The sequence below is a fragment of the Micropterus salmoides genome, unplaced genomic scaffold, assembly GCF_014851395.1.
Source record: "Micropterus salmoides isolate LMB-PRFRI ecotype aquatic unplaced genomic scaffold, ASM1485139v1 Ms_hic_scaffold_9, whole genome shotgun sequence".
Classification (NCBI taxonomy): Eukaryota; Metazoa; Chordata; class Actinopteri; order Centrarchiformes; family Centrarchidae; genus Micropterus; species Micropterus salmoides.
In genome coordinates, this window is record NW_024044681.1 from 34,403,376 (window position 1) to 34,424,600 (window position 21,225).

General features: G+C 41.6%; 1 protein-coding gene across 1 annotated transcript in view; it reads right to left on the reverse strand.

Annotated features, from left to right (window-relative positions):
- The window catches only part of esama (endothelial cell adhesion molecule a), a 53,027-nt gene extending 32,645 nt beyond the window's left edge, over positions 1–20,382 (reverse strand). The window contains exon 1 of the mRNA XM_038708607.1: positions 19,971–20,382. Within this exon, the coding sequence (XP_038564535.1) occupies positions 19,971–20,034 (64 nt within the window). The 5' untranslated portion in view covers positions 20,035–20,382. The remainder of the gene's footprint in view (positions 1–19,970) is intronic.
- Between the last annotated feature and the right edge of the window lie 843 nt (positions 20,383–21,225).

Sequence of the window (21,225 nt, forward strand, 5' to 3'; positions counted from 1 at the left end):
ACCACTGATACACACGCACATAAAATGCTCCTTACAGAAAATAAACAACTCAGGACAAGACAGAAATAAGACCAAGTGCCTCTCAGGTGAGTGGGTCTGAGTAATCTGGATGAGCAGTGAAAGACTAACTGCATCCTAGTGGCAATCAAAAGCTTGCATCTTTTCTTGTGTTTTCAGCTTCATCTCCACCTCCTTAAAGAGTGCTTTGAGATCTGGCAACGGCAACATTTTGTAACACACACACATCTTTAACCAGACATGGCCTCAAAAGATTTCTTCTAACAACTTCACAGCTTCCAGCCCTAATCTGGGTTATTTGGCAGCGAAGGATACTGGATGCTGCAAGCTTTCACAGTAGCAGTGGCATAAAGCCGGAAGAACACACACACACAAACATCCACACATCAACACACACACCTCTCGCTGACACCCCGGCGTCTGTTGGCATTTGTGCCTGTGTGCTGGGCTGTCACTTGCAGTGTGAAATAATGCATGGGCTCCAGAGCAGGGCCTCTTTCTCCCTCTCATTCTCCTGAGTGGCCTGACAGCGAGGGCTAGCTTTGTCACTGGAACCAGCTCGACTTACAGCCCTCCTCAAACCAGGATCCACACCACTCTGGAGACAGGACCAGTTAATGGAGCCCACTGGGTTCCATTTCCATAGCTCAGTGAAATGAAGGAAAGAGAGAGAGAGAAAAATGGAGAGAGTAAGAGGGGGAGAGGGTTAAAGTAGACACCAAAACAGCAATCTGTGAACACACTGCAATTTGTGCTGACGGGGCAGGAACAACAATGACGCCTGACAGCACCATGTGATGAAAATAACAACCACCATGCATAATGCAAGACACTCTCCTTCCACTGAACCAAGCACTCTGGACTCTCCAGGACGTCGCTGTCCCTACTAAAAAGCCATTCTCCATTGGGGACTTATAGTTTGTGCATCTCCCCTCATAGACAACGATCGTCCAGAGGCGGGGTTGTAATTATGTGATGGGCGCTGGTGATAGCAATATCCTGCTCCAGCCTCAGATCTGAGCTGTTCGCACTTGATCTGCCCAGTGGGTCCCGAGGGTGGCAGGAATTACCCTGTCATGTTGTTTAACTGTAAAACAAACAAATCAGCAGTAGATACTATATATTGCTTCCAGGTCAGAAATAAGTGGACTAAGGCTGTTTCTGTTCAGCGTCATTCAATTTGACCATTTTAAGCTGAAATCCAATAAGGGGAAAGATACCCCACATTAGGAAAATGTCACTGGATGCATGGAATGGAATCATTTCTATGACTCGACATGTAGACAATACAGTCTCCGGCTGGACATAGAGAGAAACAACTTCCCAGCTCGCCACAGAAGATGAAAAATGGGTTAGAAGGGCAGCAAACAAACACGAGCATTTGTCTAGCAGTGAATAAGTTACTCTGGCATGGTCTTGAGAAAACAACCACCGTGTGGCGTGTAAGCCAGTCCGGCCAAGCACTGAGGTGGGAAACGAACACGCTGGGTCCTAGTTAAGGGACTATGATTCAAATGGACATGAGGCGGCCGCCACTCCGCGCGCTGCGAGGGGCTCGGCTGAAGCAGGGAAAACAGTCCAAGGTGCTACTGTAGGCTGGAAATGAGCTCTTGTGTAAGCAACTTCATCCTGTCCTCTGTAAGCCCCATCCCCCCCTCTGCACGCACACACACACACACACTTAAACACACACTTACACACATCTTTGAAGCATTAATAAGTCATAACTCAGATGTTTTGCTCTCCTCTACACCCCATCTATCCTCATTTACAGAGGTGCACAATCAGCTAAGCTGAGGTGAGTGGCAGGCAATGTTTCCTCCTTCACCACAACAGGGTAACAGAGGTGTTTGTGTGTATCACGTAAAGTGTGTGTTTACGGTTGGTGTGAACTTATGCGCGTGCACGTATGGCATGTCAATGCTGATTACACTGTGTATGGAGGACTCACTGGACTGTTTCTGCCTTCCCGGGTGTCTGACCTACCTGCTCTCATCAGGTTTCATCAGGGCTGGACTGCTCACTTCATTTTAGGTCTTTACTGGACATTAATTCCCATTTACAGCTCCAAATGGATTTATGTTACGGGTGCATTTCTTGCAGAATTCTTACTTGCAAATGTCCGAAAACTGTGAAAGATGCCAATCACATTATCCTAGAGCTCAGGTTGACATTGTTAATTGACTTAATTTTTCTGACCAACAGTACAGTTTGACATTTTTGCCTGAAACATTACTTAAACAATTTATCATTTATCCGAATAGTTAGGAAAGAGAAGAAAGGGAAGATTCTAAGTCTCTCTTGAATGGGTTCCTGAGAAGGATAAATAACAGAAAATTATTTTGTTTAGCCAGTTATGATTACATGCTGTTTTCCCCAATACAGCAAGAGTGAACTGTTTGTGCGTGTGTGTGTGTTAGTTTGTTCTGTCACACAATGTTTTAACAGACATCATAAAGTAGTCACCTCATTACTTACGTCTAACACACACACAAAAACACACACACACAGACAGACAGACATGGACACACATACGCTGCTGTCTGGTGCTTTGGCTTTGTCCGCCTCTCAGATTAAAGCTACCGGGCTAATTTGCTGCTATGTCGCAATTCCTACATAATCCCGCTCTAATCCTCCCCCACTCGATTAAACAGCCAAATCTCCAGCTCAGTATCTGGCTCTATCTGCTGCACTCTTCATTTGTACTCCACTTTCTCCCTGCCCCTCCTGTCTCTCTCTTTCCATGCCCTCCCTTCCACCTTTTGACTCTTAACTAAATCTTCTTTATCTTCTTTGCTGTGTCACAGTTTCTCCACTGTCTTTTTTTATTTTTATTTTCACTCATTCAGTCCCATTGTCCCCAAAATTGCTCCTGTAGCATCTTTCCTCTGGCTTGGACACACCATGAACTGTGTTTCTGCCAAAACAGCTCGTGGGCACCTTCAGCGGTGCTTGAGATACCTTTAGACAACTAAGTCCAGAACTCTTGATGAACCACCGCTTTTTGATCTATTTGAAGCTCTAACTTGGTCTAAAAGTGGTCCGTTATAAAGCCCTCCTTTATAGGAAGTTTGGAGCGCATTTTTCAAAAATTGTCTTTGAGAAAAATCCTACTGTAGGTTTTGGAGATTAGACTTTCACAAAGTTAGTAGTGTGTCTGCTCAAAATTGAAGAAAGGGACTATGAGGAGTTTCCTCATCATTTGGAAGAGCAGTAATCATTTAATGGTAAAATTTGTTTAGGTTCAAGTCACAAAGCCGTCTGGCGGCCGTAGGAATTATGACTAGGATTATAACTGATTCCCCCTGTCAGGAGCAATGCAGGAAGTCAGGTGACGTCAGGTAGAAAGAAGTTGGGGCGTATGGATGGGTCAGGAATAATTTGACTTGTTGTGCAAAATACTCAATAAATCAAAATACGCTCCCAGTTTTCTTTGTCTGGGAAGATGTCATCGACAAGGAGTCAGTGAGATAAAGGAGGACGTTTACATCCAATGTCAAGGATCATCCTTCACCATCTCCCTCTTGGATCATCACCTGTTATCACATGATTGAAATTCTATACTTGGGTGATCATGTGATCAGTCATCTCCATGACAACTGAACTCCATCTGAGGATGATGTGAGGAGTTGTTTAAAAGTTCTTGAAGGAGATTCTTTCGTTAAATTAATTCAAGACTTGTAATAACATTTTTGAAGCAGTCCTTGACCTTCACTTAAGATTGTGGAGAATCTTGTTTTCCATTGTGCAACTTGAAGAAATTTATGCATGAGCAATGGCAGCTGTAGGCTACAGGTGAAATGGTTTCTGAAGCGCAGCACTGAGCATTAAATAAAAAATCCAATAGGGCGAGCCACCTCCACCTGTAAGTCCATGTGCTGGATCAGGAGACCCAAACTTGAACCAGTCACTGTGTTGCACCTATTCTCTTGTCAGAGGTAGGACCTTAGTTTGTATTGTGTGGTTGTATCGTAGACATGAAGTTTAGCACAATTTCATCACCACAATATTTTTTCTACACAGACTTTTTTATTTAATTGTGTTGGCAGTTTATACACGGTGGATATTTTTGAATGTTGAACCCACCACTGAGTGTTTATAACCTTGGGCTGACATCACCTCACTGAGTTCAAGTTAAACTAGGCTGGGACAAATCAACCTCAGTGCACTCACTCTCATTTAGTCAGCTGATACTGAGAGGGTGGAACACAGGAACGAACACACACACAGAATTCCCTTGTGAAAGTTAATCTACAAACAAGGAGAGGACAGTGGACGCAAAGTCTCTGGATTTTCTCTCCGATTAGGGATGAGCCAGTACCCCACTATCTGTTCAACAAATTCAATTATCTGTATATCTGCGGGACTAACTAGAAGTTAGTTATTTAAGCCTGAAATTGGTATGATCCAGAGGTTGCTATGTTTATTAGACTGAATGATTTCATGCTAACTGTTAAAAGTTTTTAGAGCAAGAATAGCTTTTGTCAGCTGGTTCACAAGGTTCATCTTCTCATTATCAATACCTACAGCTGTCCTTCAATAGCTAAAATCATGAGTGCTTACATTGTCAAGAATGTTGCCCATTAGAAAATAGGTAGTTGACTGGAAAAAAAACCTAAAACTGTGGACGTACCCCAGCTATTTACATAACCCATTCATCAAACACAACAGGGAAGATAAATGAGCCATCCATTAGTGATAACAATCAAAGATTCAAATTCTGTGTGTGTGTGTGTGTTTGTGTGTGTATTTCTGAGCCTACACATTTGTATCTGTAGGGGGGTACACAATACACCAGAGTGAACATGTCCACGGTCTTATCACAAGTCTTGCATGTTGCTTGTACCAGTAATTGATTGCATAACTCCTGTTCTAAGCTTTGACGGAGGAACATAAACAAAAATCTGATGAAGGACAACAGTCTAATCAGCATCTATCCTCATGAAAGCAGCGGGCATTCCTTCCTTGCTTTGATTCTACTTTGTATTCTTGAGGAGCCACATGTGGACCACAGTTGAGGTCAGTTCACTCTAAATTAAATATATTCAAAAATGATGCTGCAGTTGAGACTTTCATCTTTTATAGATTGTGTATAACTCTTTAATGGCTAAATTAAATACAATTTAGTTATATGCATTCAATTCCACTGTTACCAAAAAGGTACACATCATCAGTAGAGTTGGCTGCACTGGATTTGTGTGCATGTGTGCGTCATTTTACATGTTTTGAATAAAAACAAGACAGATGTAGTAGTTTTCTGTAGTTAAATATTAAACTTGTGTGGAAATAACATACAGAAGAATAAACAGTATGATCAATATGGTGGAGAATATTTAAACCTGCAACCAGCCCAGCTGCTGGTGACTCACTCAAATCTGCAAAACTGAAAAGATGTACTGGCAGATTACCACTTTCTGTGTGGTATTTTATTTGACATCCTATGACTGATGCGTCGTGTTTCAGGTATTATAGATGTCCATCATGTCTCTCCTCTCAATCAGCAGCTGTCAGTACTTTCTCTGCATTTCTTCTTTGTATCTCCTTACCCCCGCAGGATTGATTGATTGATTGATTGATAAGGAAATGCTGGATTTACATGATAAAAAAAACCAAAACAGTGTAAATTCTTAATAAATGCACCTTTGAATGTACAGAGAACGTGCAACCTCACTCTTGCTACTGGATGCTGTGTCCCTTTTTTCCATATAATGTTTTTTTTTGTTGGTTTTGGATTATTTTAAGTGAAGAAATAAGCTGTTTTACGTTATTTTCTGCGCCTATGGCCTGTCGCGTTTAGCTGCTCATCTAAACTTTTAGCCGAGGCGAAGGCACGCAGTCACATCAGTATTTTTCATACTTGAACCACAACAGAAAAATGCACAGGTAAGGGTTAGGGTTAGACGCTATCGATTTGCATTAAGGTAGCATTAAGGTATTTATGCTTCCTTTTCGACAAGGAAGCATAAATCGTCGGAACAGATACACATACTGTATGTGCAAAGGCAAAATACAACACATCCACTGCCGATTCAAGTATACTGAAGCAGTGAGTTCACATTTACATCAAAACATCAAAGACAGGTTTCAGCCAAAATTGTTTTTTAAAGTAGGTGGAAAATGATGTTGCACTTTCCCTAATGTACCACAGCACTGACTTCTATGAAGCTTTTTTAGTCATCCCCATGTTGCTTTGATGACTCATATAAAAAACCTTGTTTAAAGCTGACACTTTACAGCGTCACTGATGTGGCCATGCTGTCGCCATTGTAATTGTGCCTTAGTTACTTTATATTTTAAGTAGTTTTCCATCTTGTTTTTTATACTGCCTCGACAAGCCGACACATTAGCAGTGACTGACATGGAGAGACATGGGAAAACAGTTTATAATGACGAAGCCATGCACGGTTCTGTCATGTGGCTAGTTGTGACTGAGAAAACGGCTGCAGCCAGCAAATACTGAATAGCTGAAGAAAGTGAGTAAAAGGGGGGTGGTGGGGGAGAGAGAAAAGAAAAATTGTGGTTGGCACTTGACATCTTGGGTCTATTTTTAACACAGGGAGGAGGTAAAAGACAGATGAGCGACAAGTTTCGGCGGTTAAGGGGAGTTCTGATCGTTTCTCCTGCGCCTCGCTGTGTGATGTCTTGCTCACTGACAGGTAATGTCAGGAGGGAAGATGAGACAGAAACTAGTATTCCTCTGTGGCTTCCGTGTGCGTGCCAACGTTGTGATTAAACTGAATCTGTAAAGTTATTTTCCTGATTGTGATAGAGGAGGCGAGGGCGGGGGGGGGGGACTCGAGAGAGCGATTACAGATCAGACATGGCTTTCCTTTTTTTCCCCCCAGAGAATGTGTGTTAAAAGTGAGTAAGGGAGTTTGTGTGTGTGGTCTGGATATATGGATCTGCCATCGTGATTAAAGTGTTCCCATCGAGGGAATTGGCGGGATTGTCGTGGAAACAGTATGTGTGTGCACAACAAGAGGAAGGGAGAATGAAGTGACTGCAGTGCAGGGTCTCCAAGAGGGACACAAAACATGTAGCATCTAAATGAGGATTTTCATTTAATATGACATGGTGATGAAGACATTTAATAAGGCCTTTGTGGGCATGTATGTACGTACAGTATATATGTGCATGTCAGTGTGATCTACACCATCTGACAGGATCCCTCCTAGCACTACCTCAACCACCAATGTCTCATTTTTCTTTTCTTTCACTGACTCAAACCTACATCCCCGCATATAGGAGTTCAAGCTTTTTGGGAATACAGAAATAGAGTACCAAGAGGTCAATTGCCTATGTAGATTGCCTTCAGGACGTCATGCATACATCCACACAAACAATCCACCGAGTGAAAATATCTGCACAAAAAGTGAGCACTTTGCCTAATTACTCTTTATGTCTGGGGTTAATGGGCTCTCACGGAAGGCTGGCCTCGGGAAATCAGTGAATGTAATGACCAGTCACTAATGAACGCAGAAAACATCAATGATGATACTCGACTGAAAGGCTTTCTGTCTGTTTGCTGCTTTCTAAATTTATTTTTTATTTTTTTTGCCAGAGTGGCTCAGCGAGACTCTGCTTGCGACATTAGAATAATCTGTCGCTTTGTGGTTCAAGTGGCGAGCATTTCCACATTCCCAGTTCTGAAACAGAGTCAGCAATAAGATAAACTGCCTCAAACCCGGACTTAATCCTGATAGATCCTGTTTGGCATTCAGTTGAGAGACTTCCACCTCTTCAAACACACATGCAGGGGAGATTATGGGGGCTTTCTGTGCCTCTGCTGTACTGTACATCAGAGCCCATGTACAGTGGTACTGCTGCTTACACATACATGGGATGACAGATGAATGAAGGAGGAGTAATGTGGATTTTTTCTGGCAGTGGGGGACACAGCAAAGGCAACAGTGACATTTAGGAGGAGGCTAGCATTCAACAAAGCACACATCTTTCAATCAACGTTTTTTAGTTAAATTGGAATTTCCTGTCTTGTTGCATGACAGTCTATATGCCATTGTTCTTGGCTAGAGAATCAGAAAATACAGTTTGCGTCATATTCACTGCAAGGAAACTGAGCTAGCCTTTCTGTGGGCCATAGATCCTTGGTGACTTTCACAATTAACAATGGTTGCATGTGAGGACAGCTGGACCCGAGCAGCTGATACCAGTGCCTCGTGAGGGGATTTACTGCAAGGGAGGACAGAAATATACCCTGAATGAAACAGCCCCTGACCAAAAGTTACAACAGAATCGGTGGTTTCAGGAAGTTCCCCAAAACGATATTTGTTTACATTCAAGTGACAAAGCCCTCTAGGAGCCTTAAGTTTTGTGAAGGGAGCAAAGGATGGACTGAGCGACTGCTTTCACTACATGTCCTGTGTAGACATCATTTTACCAAACCTTATTGTGGCACTGTCACAGAACACAGATTTAATTCCCAACTGTGCGACAGTAACAGACACTGAGACAGAGATAGGGGGTCAGATCAGAAATTGCTTTTAAGTGTCCTTCCACAGGGCACAGACAAGCAATGTATTTTGTCACTTAATTTGGAGGACTTGTGGTGGAAAAGACTGCAAATTACTGTCCATTTGTGTGACAGAGTTTGTTAAAAGCACGCTGGCAATTCATCTAATGAAAACATGTTTTCTCTGAGGGCTGCTGTCACTTGGGCTGAAAATGAAGAAAGAGAAATCCAATTATGACAGTGTTGGCGGAGATCCCCTTGCATATTGAAAAAAGGAGCACATTAGCAGCATATTAAAACATGACTGTCTGTGGGAGAGCGTGCATTAGCCAAGAGAGAGTACAGGGAAGGGCAGCGATGTGGGAGATATTTTCAATAAATAGCAATTATACTGTATATGGTGAAGCGGGGTGAAGATGAGGGAGAGAGGTTTGGGGAGTTGCACCTCTGAGCCATTATTGGAGATAATGACATCAACTGAGCTGTCGCCGGAGCGTAGTTGTGTGTGACGGAAAAATAGATAAGAGCTTAAGAGCTTATAATTACATACACCACCCAGGGAGGGAAAGGGCCAGGAAAGAGAGATAGACAGAGAGATGGAGGGAGAAATTATTTGAAAGAATAAACACATAAAAGTCTGGGGCACACACACACACACACACACATATGCTGGTGTAACAAAGCCCCCTTTGCTCCAGCCCTCCCAGCTGACCTGAGACACTGATGCTGATGAGATGCTGGAGCTGCGGCCCTCAGGAGAGATGGGATGAAGGGAGAGGAAGAGGAGGAGGGTTAGATGACAAGATGAAGATGAAAATAAGAGGGCAAGGAGAGAGAGGACACAGGGAGATGTTTATGAGCAGAGAAGGATGGAAAGAAAACAGGGGCTATGGTGTATGAATGAAGAGGAGGTACAGGTACATAATTGAGTCTCTCAATCAATAAACAGTAACAACAAATGTTATTAATGAAATGGCTTGCGGCGCAGGAGGGAGGATAAGAACATTTAATGCAGTGAGTGCTGAGATGACAGGAGGTCCTGCCCTCTGGAAAATCACCGACACAAGCTGGTGAAATAATGTGATCGGTAGAGCGGCTACTTTAGGACTTGAGAATGCAGCAAACCCTGACTTAACCTAGTCTTTCATGAAAGGCTCCACTTTCATTCATATCTCAGATCACGTAGGTGAGCTGAGCTCTGGAGATTCTGGGACAACTGCTATAGTTTGCAGAGTGCCTGGTTGATCATCTAGAGACTTGGAGAAGTATTTCACCTCAGACTAAATACTATAAAACTGTGCTTTTAAATTGGCTGGATCAATAGTGCTCTCATTCATCATGATACAAGGTGTGGCGTGTGAAAGTGTGAACTGGCTGAAATGCGTGTGTCTCACGGTGAATGCGTGAGACTTGAGAGCCCTGGTGATACCCCTCTTATCTGTCCATTATACAGCCAAAAGACTGTTAGCTTGGCTTAGCATAGCATAAAGATTTGAAACGGAATAAGCCGCTAGCCAGGCTCTGTTCAAAGGTTAAAAAAGGACCTACCATCACCTCTAAAGTTCAGTTATTAACACATTATATCTTGTTTGTTTACAAAAACCAAAGTGTTAAAACAGCAAGGTGGGACTGCTTCCATTATTTATGCTAAGCTATCAATCTTAGGTATCGGGACAGGTGGTTTGGGGTCCTTTGCGCTTTGGGGGGTCGCGGAGAGCCCTGGCTACTGGGGGTGGCAGGTCTCTGGGCACCTCGCAGGTTTTGTTGTTTTCAGCAGTCTTTGACACTAAATTGCTCTGTGCTGCGTGATCATTACTAACTTCATCCTTAGTGCTCCTATCCTCTCACTTTCAGCACAGCCAAGTTCACAGCAATTCAAGAAAATAAACTAATAGGAGTAGGTGTGTGCCCATTGAACATGCTGGTACACTGGCAGAAAGCCTGTGTGTACTACAATATGTGTATTTCTCATTCCTGGGGTTGACACATGGAATTCTGGGAAACGTAGGAAATCACTAAGTAGTCATGGGACGATTAAGAAAAGTCAAACTGCCAAAGAAATTGTTTCCAAGCTCCATCAAACATATACGCCCTGGAGAGCATTGAACATCATACTGTAGATGAATGATATTTAGCAGTATCCAGGGAGGGATTTTACCTTAGCGGTGTCCAAACCATACTTGCGCCTCCTACTATCTTTCTAACAGTGCTTCTTCATGTTTAACTCCCCTAAGAATGCCAATACAGCGATAATGCCCTAAAGGCCTCAGCTTAATAGTGTGATTATAATGACTTTTTCCACATAGCTGCCTCCTACCAGCATCACCTCATACACAATTACTCCGCCTGGACCACTGTAATTATACTTTTACTAATGCTAAAGACATTTTTCTCAGCATCCTGAGTGCTACTTGAGTTGCTGTGTCTATGACAAAAGGACTACTTTGGACTACTTTGTGTGCGTCCACATAGTATGTGTGTGCATGCAGAAATATTGTATTAGCTTGATACACTATATGACCACGAGTTGTGTCCATCGCACAGGGTAAAATGTGTAGTTCCTTCATGCTACACACAAAACATATAATTAAGTGTAGGCCTACATTAAAATATGGTAACATCTAAAATAAAACAATATATACAGTTATTTATATACATATATACATACGAGTAAACACCCCGAACACTCTGCAGTGCATTTTTTGATTTTGCATCTGGGGTGAATGTAAAGAGCAGCAGCCAGATGATAATATGAAAGTTTCATCTTCACAATAAACAGTCTGACATTTGGAGTCCATCTTGACTGTGTTGAGTCCACTTCCTCTCATCTTGCCGGAGTCTTGCGCTGACAGCTCGGAGCGCGGACCACCTGCCGTGTGCTTGATCCGGGATGTTGATGGGGCAGGTCTCTGTAAGGACGTGGGCACAACAGTCTCTGAATTCAGTTGTCTGGTCAACATGAGTGCCATTTTGTCCAGACCAGTTCTTTAGGGGCAGAATTAAGTCCAAGCTGGGCCAGCATGGCTGCTCTCCTGCTCTCTTTCCTCTCCTCTGAGCGATCAACGCACCCGCCCTGGCGCCTGGTCCGGTTGTTTGGGCCGGGTGGATCGTGGTCTGCTGCTCTTTAATCCAAAAACCACGTCTTCATCTTCCATTGACTGTATTTATATCAGAGGTAACGGAAGGCCGGAAAAAACAGATAAAACACAAAAGTGTAGCGCAGTTTGAAGGAGCTGCTGCTTCTACAAGCGCTGCCGGTTGCCAGCAAGAGACATCGCAACCAGTATAAAAGGCTGTTTAAATGACCCTCATCATCACAATGGTTACTTTGTTGTTGTTAAAGCAAGGGTACGCAACTTATTTCAGAAGCATTTTTTCAACTCTAGCTGTCTCTTGCTAGTTTCACCCCATTGCTTACCCCAGCTTTAAGAAGTAACTCAATTTCTTGCAACTTCTTGTCAGTAGATTATCAAATCAATTCAGTGTTTCCTGCAGCATTTTATAGTATATAATAAAGAGCAGCTCCACTAACAGTATTAAATATGTGATTTTTTATTAAATTCATATATTAGCTTATCAAGCTTCAGGGAAAATTTGCACTTCATCACATATACTGATCAATAATCCCATCCTTTCTTTGCTGTATTCATCAAATTCATCCTCAGCTCTGCACCATGTAAAATAGTTTATTTCTGTATATCATCGTATAATTTTGGTACATATTGTTTGTTTTTTGTAGCATAAATGGAACTACAAACTGCATCTCATTTACAAACCTGTTGTAATATGATGACTAAATTTACCATTAATGCAGGGTTATTCAATTGTCAAACATACAGTACTGAATTGAACTACTTACACTAACCTGAGTGTGCACTGAGGTCAGCAGGTGATAGATTGATTGATGACATTGTATATTCACTACACAGTAATAAATCAGAGCAGCAAGTCATATTGTTGAGAAAAATGTCAGGTGTAAAGATTGTTTATCAGATGTATATCAGATAACTGATGCAAGATTGCGAAATGCGAGATTCGGCTGCAATGACACAACCACAATTCTCACCCACATTCTAAATGAAATTGGAAAAAAAATAGGAGAACTTGCCACCTCTGCTAACCAAACTCCTGAGGGGAAACCCTGCAGTTAATGGTTTTATAAATGACTACATGCATGAACACAACAAAATCACAAATCAATGTCACTTTTATTGTTAAGGAAAGCAAGAACCTATTGAACCTTAAGAACAGGAAGGGCATACAATGAAAGCTTTTCCATTTGGATTCAGTGACGTAAGATGGTAACATGCCTATTACTGAAACTACTCTGAATGTATAAATAAGTGTCAGTCATGAAAGGTCAAATTTAGTGGCTGTTCCCTATGGTACGTCAACAATCAAAAATAAAGTGTTGACCTGTTTATCTCAAAGAATAGCTCCCCGAGGAAGAAATGAATAAAACGATACAGCAGCTCACAAATGGATATTTGATTTGTGGAGTGTGATTATGAGCTGCACAAACACTTGAAGAAAACCAGGATTATGTCAATGTCCCTGAAGTCGTAAGTGCATCAGGCTCTAACCCCCACCCCCACCTAAGTACCTCCAAGTAAGAATAATTTAACACAGCCTATCTTGTCTAAGCTCATGCCCTCAATTCCCGTCTGTCCACAGCTTTATTAACTTTTTTTTGAAGGACAGGTCAGAAGGATATGTGGCTGCGGTTGTTGTTGACTTCTGCTTGCAACATCTGTCAGCGGCACTGGGAGCAAGCTGCGTTTCCTCACAGCAGTGGTATCGTCTTGGCGAACTAGGAGGCAAGACTGCCATGTAGCCTTTAGCAATATCAGCGATCTTTTAACCCCAGTTGTGGTAACTGTGGTCCCCTGTGGGTTGAGAAAATTCTCCAAACTTTGACCCTTTCAAAATTAATTAGATGCCTTTGAAGAGTGTTCAATGATAAACGACTTAGTTTTTTTGCAAGCAGACATTTTGAAATAACATGGCTTTCAACAAACAAGCAATATTCTACCCCCTTCCTGTTCTCCTGAGGTTACAGGAAAAAGGTTACACACTAAATAAAACGTTGAATTACTATGACTGATTGTTTCTCTAAGTTTGCAAAAAGGTTCTGCTGATGCTATCTGTGGTTCCTTGTGATAACGTGCTTGAAGGACCGTCCGCAACACAACACTACACATAGTTAAACCCAGCTCAGATTTCAGATAACTGCACTGCCTGACATGACAGTACAGATGCATGGAGTTGTAGCACCACGTAGGAAGATATACGATTCTCATCATCTCTGACTACGCTTGTTTCACCCAAGAGCTACAGTGGATGCTAACTTAACATTTAGTAATGTTCTTATAATGATCAAAAAGACTAAAAGGAGTAGTCCTGTCATTCCACTTGTGTTTCCACTGTGATCTGCAAGCATGTTTAAAATACAGGAGTAACAGGCCGCAACTGCAAATTCTGACCATCTGGGCAGGTGTCAGCTATTCACATGAAGCTTTATCCTATAATTGGGATCAGTTCTTGAAGTCAGTGGTAACTGAGCGGAGCACCGAGTCAGTGACCCATTATTAGTTATTATTAGTGGTTACTATAGAGTTACATAGTAAAAGAGGTTTGACATCAGCACTCTGAGAGTACAAGGAGAATATCAAGCAGAGCTGCCAGGCTGGCCTTAAGAACCAGCTGATAAGCCTCCTGTGGCTCTCTTGGCTGTAAATAATCATTAGCCAGTGTATTGAAAAAAGCCTCGCCACAGTAGCATTACAGGCAACCCTAATTCAGCAGTAGCGTATGAGACCGATTGTGTGTGCAATTCGGCTGCACATGCCATTATTATGTCCTGGGGCAAATCCTTCAGAAATCATGATAATGATAACGTATGTATAGATATACCATATATATTTATTTATATCCATAATGCGTTGTTAGAAACTATTATTGTCTGTCTGTAAATGGATAGAAGCAATCCTCAGCTGGGAATAACTCTGGTTATGTAGCCCATATGCAAAATAATACACAAAACCCTGTTTTACTGTCCCCCAGAGATTTCTGTCAGAGCTCGCAGGCATCCAGGCATCAATCACTCATGGGGGGAAAAGTATCAGCACCCATATACAGCCACTCTGCACATGTGTGTAGGCTGATGTTGGATTCTTCCTTTTCAAAAGAGGGAGCTGGGAGGGACATGACGGGACAAGGAAGAGAACGATGATATGAGGAAGTATGTGCGTCTGTGCCTTTAAGAGTCCCCAGGCCAGGGCTGAATGTTGGGAAAGTCGCCCATTGCCTTTCTCATGACCCCTAAGGGAGGCCTTTTTCCTTCTGTGTCCATGGATGGAGATGGGACTTCAGAGAAAGCCCAGGAAAGGGACAACCAACGTATCTGCCCATCCCAACGTGCGTGTCATGGCTAACACCGAGACACTGCTTCTCACTGAATGAGAATGTCTGCATGTATTTACAAGTGACAGCAACTCATCAACACATCTCCAGGCAGCAGGCTACTAGTTATGTTACTCCTATGCCACTTTCCCACAGTTTATCTCATGTTGAGACTAAAAATATGAATGTTTGTGTATGCTTAAAAATAGTAGTAACTCAGTGAATGTGGGGCAGGAGTTGCAGCTTGTCAGACCTCTAATGGTTGGTCTGAACATGGTCTTTGGAGGTCAAAGCAGCCTTTAAAATATGCAGCTAATACCGCAGTGCTCTACATTCTTTAATCACAGCATTAATCCTGTGAATGTGACTTTAATTAAGGTAATATAATTAGATTAAGGTGTTTACACGACCCCAGGCTTAATTGCAGTGTTTTTAGCATAAAACTAAGACTGAAGTATTGATGTATGTGGCATTAGAAAAAAGACTGAAACGGAGAAGCATGGCAACATTTTTTTAAAAAATTTGTATGTCTCATGCACAATGATGGCTCCCTCTTTACCCATTACTGTGACGTTGAACCTTCACTAATCTCCCTTCAGGTTCTTGTTCTCCTGGGCCTTGTACAGAGTGCCAGTGGGTGTAAATACATGGGATTACAAGAGGCATTGGCACACTTGCATGGACTGACGATTGGACAACTGCCTCGCCGGAGACTGAGAGGAAAAAGTGCATGTTGTATTTCTGTGTCATTACGTATGTACTAATAAATCCCTCAATCTCCTTCCTCAAATCAAAATTGTACCAGTTACCGGGGACACATACATGAGGACTGCGGGCTTGAAACTGCTGTAATCCCAGCTCAAAGTGGAAAGGGGCTTTACCGCACATCCATTGGTATTATTCTAAGAAATAGGCAATTAGAGATAAGGGCATAGTTGTAAGTTGGGCGAACTGCATTCCATGGCCCTTCCTCAGGCAGTCTTAATGCTTATATATATATATATATATATATATATATATATATATATATATATACACACACACGTATGCAAGGCATTACAAGTAGAAACACATTTATAACACCGGCTAAGGATATATTAAGGATGTGTGTTGTCAGGGTAACAAGGGAGGTGAAACGGGAACCAAACCATTATCTCTTTTATTGTGCCAATAAAGCTTTCTCAAAGCATTGTCATTAGTTATTCAACATTTCTTGTTACAAGCTATTTTTCAGAAAACTTTTAACAAATGCTTTCAAAAAGTGACGGGGACAAAATCAGCTTTGCAAAAAGTGATGGGGACATGTCCCCAGCGTCCCCAGTGTGAATGACACCTATGTCCACATGTATCTCAAGATATAATACAGCAGATCTGTTTTCTATACAGTATGCACCCAAAATCTTCCGTAAGTGTGAAACTGGGCTGAGATCTGGTGACTGTAAAGGCATTGTATTCACATCATTAGTACTCACCAAACATTCACTGAGCCCTGGTGAACAGAAGCATGTGAATTTGTTCAGCTTTATTTTTAAAATTTGTCTCCCGTATGCACATACATACACAAATATCTACATATATAAAGCATGAACATTCATTATAAACCTTGGGAACAGTGCTTTAATATTTAATATTAAATATTTAACATATAAGGTATTTTGTAAAAGAATCTACAGTCCAGTGTATATAATGAACTTGTCACTTCCAACAATGTCCAACAATGAGGAACAGTCCTGCATTCACGATCAGGGAAAAGATATTACCAAGGTCACATCCTTACACATCCTTAATATATATATTAAGGATGTGTGTCGTCAGAGTAACAACAGGGGGTGAAACGGGAACCAAACCATTATCTAGCTAGCTCAGCGCAGAGTGATTAAATGTCTGAGACAAACTGAGCGGGTGGATGGGCATCCCTGTACCTTGTGGGCATGCTGTCATAAGGAGATGACCGTATAAGGACATCAAAAATTTTCAAAAGTAGCTACCGAGGTGTGCAACCTCTGACATATATAGTAATATGTTATTATGAACATCTAACATTATATATATGACTGAAAATAATCGTTGAGCATAATAGGTCCCCTTTAAGACCTGTTTTGTTATGCCATAAGTGGCCTTGTGTTAAATTTATACAAGTAGCTAAAAATAACGCTTGCAATCCTTTAATTCACTACTCTAAATCACTGAGAGTTGCCACAAAAAATCAGCAGTGCAGCGCAGCTTTTCTCTCCCCCAGTCCCAATAGAGCCTTTGAAGCCTGCATGGATCGACCTTGTTAAATAAGTAAAGTCCATTGTGGGACCCACCTGGAAAACAAATGAAGATGTTCTTTTGCCAGATGGTGTGTCCAGAATAGAAGAGTAATTGTACAACGGTTGGTTGAGAGATGGCTTAAACATCGTTGCCATGAACAACTGGCCTGATAAAGGTTCAAGATTACAACGTGTGCTCCTGTAAATACTTTCACTTCTCACACATGCACACACGCCACTGAAACACAGCGTCTGGAATGAAAAAAGTAGCTCTTGTTCCTAATCAGGGAGTCCAGATAAAATGAACCAGGGTCTGAACCAGAATTAACACTAGAAAATACTAGAAAAAGAAAAAAGTCTCTCTGTGATTCTTGAGTTGACTTAGGCTTATAAACAAATGGAATTACGGCAAATTAACTTAAGCAATTAGAATATAATGCATAATTAGACACACTGCCTATTGAACGTAGGCTAATGTAATGAAATTAGCTGATCCAAACACGTCTTAACTGAAACAATTGTAATGGGTTCATGTGATGTGTGTGGCACGGTTAACTATTAGGCAAAAAAAGCTTAAAACAAAAAAACCCAACAGCTGGGAGGAAGCACAGAGGTTTGTTAACATAAGAAGAGAAACAATGGACTGAATATTCAAATTCAGTGGTTCGCCACATTAGTTAACTCAAATTCTGACACACCATTGTATATTTTCAGCCGTACTTCCTAGAAGTAATGTGTGTGTAACTTGCTTCCACCTGAACATTGTACCAGGTACTTACTTATTCGTCTGTTTATGGGATTATCACAACTTTTTGTGAGTAATCAGCTGATTATTGTTTTGTTAACTTAATTTTTGGCAACAGCAGAAAATGCACATCACAATTTCAAAAAAATATAGCCCAAAAAAATATTCATGTAACTATAACGTAAGACAAGGAAAAGCGTCAGAATATCACGTTTGTTTTATATATATATATATATCGTTAAAAAAACTTATACGTGACCACAGTCATTTATTAATTTCTTTTGATGTGGACACACTGATTTTTGACTGAAACACCGAATGAGGTCTTATCTTGTTTGTCAGAGGACATTCACTCACTTCCTGCTCTAACGCACTCAGCTACATCAGGGACTCAAGGAGCGCTCCACTTTCCTGTTGCCACGGGCTGCTATTCATGAACATTTCCTCTCTGTATCTTGACCACTCAGTGTTTTCAGGACACACCTGCAGGGCGATTGATGGCGAGTCAAACGCTGAGGTCAAGGTCAGCTCCTGTGGTTGTATTTTCCTGTTGTACCCCACTGTGACACTGAATCACAGCCTGCTGTTAAAAGTCCAGATTAGTCACTAGGAGACATTACAAGCAATCATTCCTTGAAATGCCTTAAAGGCATCGAAACCATAATGTCGTCACTGGGGGGTGGGGGGGTGATCTGCGTGGTAAAATGGTAGCATTTCTCAGGTAATACCCCTCCCTCGGGGTGTAACAAGCAAGCCTGAGATTGTCTGTGTCAGCGCATGTGATTGTTTTGGCAACAGCACTGAAATGCACACACAGCTTTGGGCAGCCAAGAGCAAATTCCGGCAAAATGTGAAGCCCCTGCTCACGTTCATGTCACACAGGCCAAATGAAAGTCACCAGCCTGTCTGTTGGAACTAATACGCGCTCACCTGAAGCAGATGAGGCCCCCTAACTTAAATGGATATTTCCTGTTTTTCCATATGAGAGTATTACGGTTCATGAGAAAACAATCTAAAAGTGAATGAAGGCCTCAAAATTCGTGACCAGATACATATATGAACTTACACCAATTCCTTGTTGCTATTTAATTAGGATGACTTTCTGTTAAATAAGAAGAATGCACCTTTATATCACCTCCAGTCATGCAGTCTGATGAAGACGAATTTTTAGGAAGGGGTCATACAAAATTTCTCTCAAGAAAACTATCTGACTTACCTATCTTTTGAAAAAGCCTGACAAATTGTAGTAATCTTTTACCGTAAACTGTAAAGTGATGCTCCCCTCTACATAACACTGTTAAATATTTTTACCTGGATTAATAATTTAAAACTTGTCAATCCTGAAACATTTGAAAAATACTCATGCTGCTGTACCCTGCCCCAATTTCAAAATCAAAGAGATGGCAGGGGGAAAGTAGGCTGCGTGTACTGTACAGCTATCAGAGAAAGTAGGAGTTTAATACATTGCTAGAGAGAGTGAGGGCTGAGCCAATGTTGCAGCAGCTATAAAGGGATTATTCTTCCCTGGAAGACATAATCATGTGTAACACACTTGTTTCAAATCCTGTGAAAAACAAACAGGTGTTTCAGCTTTAAATCCACCCCTTCATCCTCTGGCATGCATACAGGAGAGAACCCCCAGAAACAGAGTTTATCTGCCATTTCCCCATCATTATTAGGTTATTAGGCGATGGTGAGTAATGTCAGGATGGCTTCAATATCATTCATCTAAAAAATACAATTCCTATGTTGAAGAATGGATTGTCTCGAGATATTTTTAAAAGTAGGCTAAAAACGGACAAAATAATTGTACTTACAGGAGACAAACTATTGCCTTGATTTGCTGATACACTGAGAAAATGTGGTTTCAATGTCAATAGAGTTGCTATTACTGCTGAATGACCATAATAATCAATAATCACCTTATGAGAGATAATTAGCCCGAATTTAGGTCCAATATTTGCATTATTTTAAAAATAATGTAAGCTATGCGAGGTGTATTATGTGGTGTGGGGAAAAAAACATAAATACACAATTATCAATAAATGAATTAAGGTGTGAACATAAGCCCTTTACTGACCTGAGAGCGCCAACAGAAAGGTGTATGAGAGCAGAGTAAGTTTCCTCGAAGTATAGACCTCCATGGTTGATGCACTTCTCCGGGTGTAAATGTCCTTCACCCAGCTTTATCTATGAGCTGTGTTTTGCCCCAGGCGAAGCTCTTCAAGTCTGCCAAGTGGTTTTCCTTCAATCTCCCAGCAGAGACGCTAGCCGGGGATGGTAAGGGACACTTCAGGTGAGCCGCCGGAATCCTCTTTTCGGACTTTGCAGCGAAAGTCAAGTGTAAACTGGATCACCGGCTCCCACACCGAGGGTCTTCCACGACTCTACCTCTCCTCGTCTTAACACTCGGCTGCATCTGCAATTCCCTCCCTATCGAGACCACAGCGAGTACAACTCTGCAAGTTGTCATCCTGTGTCACCTTCCTGAGAGAGAGAGAGAGAGAGAGAGAGAGAGAGAGAGAGAGAGCCGTGCCACCTCAGCGAGCGAGCTGGCATCAAGTGTGCCTCAATCTTAACCACAAATTCTGGTTATGAGCTTCAAAATAAAAACCAATATTTACGTATAGTCCTTTAGTGAGCGTCGTGTGACAGTCCTGTCTTATTTTGAAAGCAAACTTGACTGACATCCGTTATTTTGCCCCCCCTACATTTCACAGCTTGCCGGGGGTACACCTGTCCTCCAGTTCTCAACGCAGGTACAAAAGCTACCTTTCGATATAATTCTGCATATAAATCACCAAATGAACAATGGCAGATTACTACAAACACAAAACGTGTGATAAGCTACACTTACTGTAAAACATGATTGCATGGTTCAAAACAATTTGCAGACATGTAGGCTATGTCTTTTCCCAGTGTTCCTCAAAACGCTGACATAAATTAAAACCCATCTCAAACACAGCGGCACTGGGAGCAGCACAAAACACCAACAATCAAATTCCCTTTGTGAATAGAAGATGATGATCAAGCTTCATTTTTGTCAAATAAATGCTACCTGTTGCAAACAACAGAAAATAAATCAATTGATTATAAAACAGTCCTAAGTCCCATAAACACCCTCCTAAATTCAAATGTGTGGCTGCTGACCTGCTATGACCTGAATTTGGCTCTAAACAAGTTAAAGGTTTCATCAAATTCCAGGCAGGCATAGGTGTGCAGCTTGCCAGTTTCAAATAGCCAGGCTGGCTCAAGGTTTTTCAACAATAAGCCCATTTCTAAACCTACACAACTAAACCTCCATCCTTTTCCCAGTCTCCCTTTGGAAATCTTCA